Source organism: Neltuma alba, unplaced genomic scaffold (genome assembly GCF_004799145.2).
Source record: "Neltuma alba isolate B1F8T4 unplaced genomic scaffold, ASM479914v2 tig00012286_pilon, whole genome shotgun sequence".
Classification (NCBI taxonomy): Eukaryota; Viridiplantae; Streptophyta; class Magnoliopsida; order Fabales; family Fabaceae; genus Neltuma; species Neltuma alba.
Window position 1 is genome coordinate 127,700 of NW_021636807.1, and position 6,360 is coordinate 134,059.

The window sequence follows — 6,360 nt, forward strand, 5'->3', positions numbered from 1 at the left end:
AAGCTAACCTTACAAGGCCGATGACCAACCCGTTTAAGTTTTTATATATAATTTTTGTTTTTTTAATTTTTTATATAATTTACATTGTTAATGATATTTCAAATATTTATTTATTATTATCATTTTAGACAATAATTTGTTCAATTAAATTTTTTTAAAAAATATGTTAATTTAGTCTTTAATAATAATTTGATTTATATTCTGTGTCGATATTTTTAAACTCTATATATATATTTTATAAGAGAGCATTTTTATACTTATATAACTTATGATTCTATAATTTGAATTAAAAATTTATAAGTTTCAACAATAATATATCTCAAATTAAAGTAAAATAATAACTAGACTGCAAAATTTAAAAATAAAATTTCTATGAACAAAAAAAACTTGATATTTTTACCACTAAAAAAACACAATTGATGATAGTCATAAGAAAGTTTCAAAAAATTGATAATATTTCTCTATTGCACATTTGCATCATTTATGAAACTTTTTAATAATATTATCCTATTGATGGATATTTTAAATGATCTTGGATGTTGATATTTAGATATGATGATGTTTTGTGTTTATGACTTAATTTTACCCATATTTATATTTTTTATTAATAATTTCATTGCTTTATTTTTATTATTTTTGATAAAACATATAAAAAATATAAAAATTATATTTTTTAAAACAGGCTAAAAGCCCGCAGGCCAGTTTTGAGCCTGCCAGTTTAAAAGTTGAGTCAAGCAAAACAAGATATTTCTAAAATTTTAGGCCTATAGGACCGCATTGTAGGAGGGGCTGACCCATATCCCCGATTCTAAATTCATACATATACATCCGTCACTACTTAATAGTGGGATCTAAGCAATTATTTGACCTATAAAAATCATAACTACAAGAAAAACGGGGGGAAATGAGAGTGAATAGGTAAAGAAAAGCTACGAGACTCTAATTCCGCTAGGACGCTTGCCTTCCATGGCGTCCTTCTTGATGCGACAATCAGCGCAAAGAAAAGGGCCTTGCCAAGGCTTAGTGGTGGTAGAGAAAATGGAGCCAGCATGAACAGATATGCTTTCACTTGAAGCAATATCGTTCTGGCACACTGCGCACACAAAAATCCCAGAGGTTGATTCCCCTGAATTCCCTTCGTTCCCTAATCTGCAACATTTGCTCAAATTTTCATATTTATGAAATAACAATGAAAAAGATGTGCGTGAAAAAAGAAGATATATGAAAAGAGTCAAAGAACAATAGACAAAACCTAATTGAACTTATTTAAGCGTTTACTAGTAGGCTGTATAATGAAAATGTAATTCATGGAGGAATAGTTTTCAGACCAGTAAATCACGTGATGAACATCTAATATGTCATGTTCAGATATCAAGTTTTTTGTTGAAAAACTTGATAGCAAATATCTGACAAGAGTTCAATGGAAATCTGGGAAAATTAGAAGAACATAGTCAGGCGTAGTTGTTGGGCGAATAAAATCATAATACTCTCATCAAATTGCAATTTCAGAACATTCTGACATCTGAGATTAGCTTGCAAGTTGCAGAGCTATAACAGGAATAGAATCCAAAGTAGGACTAAGTGGAAGAAGAATCCATGCATACTCAATTATTTATCAAACGTAACATGCTTAGGCTTACACGAGAACGCACGGTTCAGTGATAAAAATATGAGGCCCTATAAAAGAGAGAAGATAAAGGCCCTTTGCAAGTTTTCTATTTCAAAAGTTTATAATCCGCATGTTAAAATCACACCTAAAATCCAGCTCTAATTCGAAACTGCTCAAAAATTGGGGCGACTTCCTCTCTCTCTCTCTCTCTCTCTGTTCCTTTGAAAAGATCATCCTCTTCCTTTTATCTGTCTCTCTTCTTTTTCCTTATCTCAAACTTCAAGCAAATGTTAGCCATCACTTTTAACAGCATAAAATCTCACGGGGCAAACAGATGTTTGAAGAAGGAAACCATGATGCGAGTCATTGTCATGAGATTCGTATGATCCCTCCAAAAATTAAAATTTTTCCCTCAAAGAATGCGAGATTACCTTTCAGCGAGCATTGCTGATCCTTCTTCAAACAATTCCTCTACTATATTAACAGCTGCAAGCCTCTTTGACAGCTTACTAGCAGGATCACTGGATTTCTTCCTGAACAGTAAAGCTCTCAATTTACTCTGCTTTTTGGGGGGAGGAGGCGGTGGCACTCCAGTATCAGGAGGAATTATGTCAACTACTATGCAAGTTGTATCGTCCCTTAAACCTCTTGTCCTTAATGCTTCCTGAATGACAAGGGAAATAATTACAGGCTTAAGCATATATGAATATGAGCACAAATGTCAGATATGTTCAACATGAATCTTAAGTCAAACCTCAGGCTAAAAGAAACATTGGCTTGATAAAAATTAGCAGAAAGCATTTTGAAGCACGTTACCTTCACAACCTGCCTAGCAGCAAGTTCAGCAGGCAAACCCCGACAAGATTTTGCAGCCATTTCTGAGGATAGAGCATCCCAGATGCCATCCGAAGCAATTATAAGCCTCCCACCAGCATTTGACAGCTATAATATAGGAGTAGTGTCAGGTTTCATCCTGAAGACAGACCTAACAGCACGCGTAGGTTTAAGAAACAAAGCTTGAAAGTAGAAGATATTATCTCCAAATAATGATACCTTCACTTGTTTGACATACGGTATTGGAACTATAAACTCCCCTACATCCACATCTCCAATTGACCGAGAAAGGCACAGACCCCCTGGCCAGCAACGAAGAGGACCAATCTGAAATGATTCAGAAACACTAGCTTCAAAAAGATAATGATTGGATATGCAAGATATGAAGTACTTAACATGGAAGAGGAAAAGAGAGAGAAAGAAGATAAGAGGATAAGCCAAAAAAAAAAAAAAAAGCAAAGAAAAAGAAAAATGATTGAGTTCTCTCTTCCTTTTGTTTTTTTTTTTTTTCAGTTTTTAGAAGCAAAAGGGGATATTAAGATAATATGTTCCCACCTCAGCACCACCGCAAATACTAAGCCTTCCAACTTCACCTCCACTTGCAGTAATACGTTCTCTCCTGCAAATACAGACAGTGCAAGTGATTACCATGCGCACACAGAACAAAATAACCAAGTAAGGCCGAGAGATAAAATCATACTCTTCAATATTCTCTTCAAGTCTGTGATCAACAGTTAAGTTAGTAATAGGGCCACCTTGGGCGTCTAGTATGCAACGGGAATCTCCAACAGATGCTACCGTCACAGTCCATCTATCAACTATCACAAATGTTGCTGTAGTGCCAGAAGTTTCTCCTGGAGGAAACCAGATAGGACACAAAATTAGATAAGAATAATCTAATGCCAGGTCTTCCTGTTCCATATTTCATTTCCCTCCGTCATCAAGGGGAGGGAGGAAAGGGAATAAGGGCCATAACTCCACACCTCTGCTCTGAAACTCCTTGTCAGTCTTCACAAACCCAGCAACCAATGCCCTAGGTAATGCCTGAAGCCACTCCTCTCTTCCAATACGTTGAGGAAGGGCACTCAAAATGTGATTTAACAAATTTTCTCTGCTAAAAATTGCTGCAGCATTTCCATTGTGACCATCAAAGATCTGCAAAAATGGAATACATTAGCAACCATCTCAAAAGATGATGTCCTTTTCCTTAACAAATATTCACTTTGGCACACAAATCAAATCTACGATCTGAACATTTGTCCCTACACTCTCGAGTCAAAAGATATATGAATTTTCCACTCATACAAACCAGAACCGAAAAACCAGTAATCCTCAAACTGGCAGTTGCTCTTTCACACAGAACATGTGGCAAAAAAAAATATAAGACAGAAATGGAGAAAATACCGCATATACAGAAAATGGTGATGAAGAACTTCCAGGTATTCGCTGACAATCAGTCTTTATTAAAAAGTAATCTTCCCCTTTCTTAGACTGTGCAGCATGTCCATATCTCACTGTGGGCTTCTCCATCTTCTCACTCTTCATCTCCCTGCTTATCAATGCAGCAAGAGGCACAAGATTATGATGATGACGCCTCCCTCCACCAGACGCCATATCTTGGCCACCAAAACCTTTTTCTCAGACCGAGATCTCAAATTTAGTAAGCTCTCTTTCTCACAACCATATTTGAACTCCAAAGGAGGACACTACAGCACACTACACAAAGAAATCAGCAAGGTCGTTCCACCCAGTAATTTGCAGAAAAACAAAAAAACGAAACTGGCTTCAGATCAACTTCATCCAACTTGATCTGCACTCATCAGGAACGAAGTTGTCAAGCTAGGATCGATCCATTACAAACTGATCTCCAGCAATAATTAGGCTAAAGTAAAACCAAACTGATAAAGCATACTAGACTACAAGTGTAACAACAATTTGTTTCATCAAACTTTGCCTTCGACCGAACTTTATGGGAAATGACATTTGAAGTTCCAAGGTCATCACTACTTATTTTAATTTCGAGAAAGAAGAAACTTGAGGTTTGTGACATGGTTTTTAAAGCAGCCAAACAGAGTAAAAATTCCCAACAAAAGAATTAATGTAGCTGAATTACCCGTGAGAATGTCTGGCTGCGTGCCCCGCAAAACAAGATGCAGATCGGACTGCGAAGTAAGCAAATACACAGAGGAGAAGAACGGAAGATATCAACTCAGATACGATACGCGTACTGATGACAAGGTATGAACTGTAAACCCAATAATCTAAACCGAAACCTTCGATTAAAAAAAGCTAATTTCTTGGGATGGATTAAGAATTAAGAAATTGGGGATAGTTAAAAAAGGCATTAAAATATTTCAGGACCAACCCAGGTCAGCTTCTGAACAAATTTTCCTCGCCAAGCACCTGTACAGAGATGCTCTTAAATTATGTATTCTATTTTCCAACCAGAAAGGATAACACAAAGCACATGCCAAGGGAGCTTGGTGTCAAGCTAGCCTCCATACATTTGAGGGAAAGAGGAGAGACAAAGTGGCTTTGCTGACTATGAAGCCTACCGTCCCTAGAAAAGATCGCACATTCAGTTTCTGATAAAAGTTGGGATCACAAACCTTTTTTTCTCTGATTCCTTTTGCCGGAGGAAAAAGTCAACACAATTTTCTTCCATCACAGAAAATTTACGTAAGAACTAACAAACGGCAACAAATTTAATCGGTGATTCGGGCAAAATATGTACTTATTGTTCTGGTGCGCTTGTCCCTGGGTAAGAAAATTGCATCGTCATTTTCCGGACGCATCACATATATATATTTGCTTCGGTCTTTGGACCTAAATCTCAATGAAACTTCTATCTTTTTTCTGCTAGATTCCTCTTCCACCTTTATTATTTTTTCAAAAAAGTTAATATAATCTTTTGATCCGTCAAATTTGTTATTATTTTTGTTTTAATCCCTTAAATTTTAAATTATAGGTTTTAGTCCTTCACGAAGTAAAATGATCCAAGTTTTTACTAGATTGTAAAGACCAATGTTTTAAATGAAAAGGAACTTAAGAAACTAAAATCTATGGTTTGAAACTTGAGGAACCAATAACTAACAAAACAAAAAATAAAAGTATATGAGACAAGCGAGGGACGAAATGCGAGAATGTTAGAGCGAGAGAGTGAAACAGAGAGTGAGGGTGTGCAACAGAGGTTTCTGATCAATCAAAGGAAACCTCCTGACGGAGGGAAGGAGCATCGATGGGAGGATGAACCAATACTGGAGAAGGGAAGTTCCTATCCCAGAACAGGGGGCAAACAGATAGAGATGTTAAAATGGATGAAACTGAAGGGTCTAAGAACCAGTATGAGAACCCACAACCCCAAGAAAACGCCAAATAGGGAGGAAAGTCTCAAATCTCTTACAAAAGTAAACTCCTGGGGCAAAATGAAGAGGAGATGGATAGAGACTTGGAAGAAGAGATGGATAGAGACTTGGAAGAACAAATGAAAGAATGGAGGAGGAAGAAGAGGTCACGCCTTCTCTAACTGATGAGGAAAAAGACTAATGGACTCACTACCAAAACTAAATATGGACGATGCAAGGTTGCGAGAACTTTGTTGGCCTTGGAAGGATGCACTTATTCTCACTGTTCTAGGAGGAGTTGCTAATCTGAAAGGTATGAGGGACAGAATTTGGTGGCTTTTCAGAACAAAAAACTTTGAACTGATTGATTTACCCAATAACTATTTTGTGCTCCGATCCGAAGATAAAAGCTTATGCCGTAAACTGATGCTTGATGGTCATTGGCTGTATCAGGGACGCTATATAGCAATGCAAAGATGGAGTCCAAATTTTAATCCCTACTGGAATAAGGTGAGGAAAGTAGCGATTTGGATTAGAGTACCTACATTGCCAATGCATTGTTATTCAGAAGAA

At 36.7% G+C, this 6,360-nt stretch overlaps 1 protein-coding gene across 2 annotated transcripts; it reads right to left on the minus strand.

Moving 5' to 3' along the window:
* Positions 1-669: 669 nt before the first annotated feature.
* LOC114725870 (probable protein phosphatase 2C 15) lies at positions 670-5,208 on the minus strand. Of its 2 annotated transcripts, none has more exons than XM_028912441.1 (9): positions 5,053-5,208; positions 3,848-4,253; positions 3,427-3,598; positions 3,144-3,297; positions 2,999-3,062; positions 2,663-2,770; positions 2,426-2,551; positions 2,041-2,273; positions 670-1,149 (listed from the first exon to the last, which is right to left on the minus strand). In XM_028912441.1, exons 2-9 carry the CDS (start codon positions 4,055-4,057, stop codon positions 930-932), a joined length of 1,287 nt encoding a protein of 428 aa, XP_028768274.1. In that variant the 5' UTR covers positions 4,058-4,253; positions 5,053-5,208; the 3' UTR covers positions 670-929. The 2 variants fall into 2 exon arrangements, with proteins under 2 accessions (XP_028768274.1, XP_028768273.1); XM_028912440.1 differs by lacking the exon at positions 5,053-5,208 and adding an exon at positions 4,557-4,924.
* Positions 5,209-6,360: the final 1,152 nt, after the last annotated feature.

Coding starts and splice junctions, on each gene's coding strand:
- LOC114725870 (XM_028912441.1), bottom strand. CDS start 4,057: ATGGCGTCTGGTGGAGGGAGGCGTCATCATCATAATCTTGTGCCTCTT. Junction 3,599..3,847: donor CACCATTTTCTGTATATGCG/GTATTTTCTCCA, acceptor CCATTTTTGCAG/ATCTTTGATGGTCACAATGG. Junction 3,298..3,426: donor CAAGGAGTTTCAGAGCAGAG/GTGTGGAGTTAT, acceptor GGTTTCCTCCAG/GAGAAACTTCTGGCACTACA.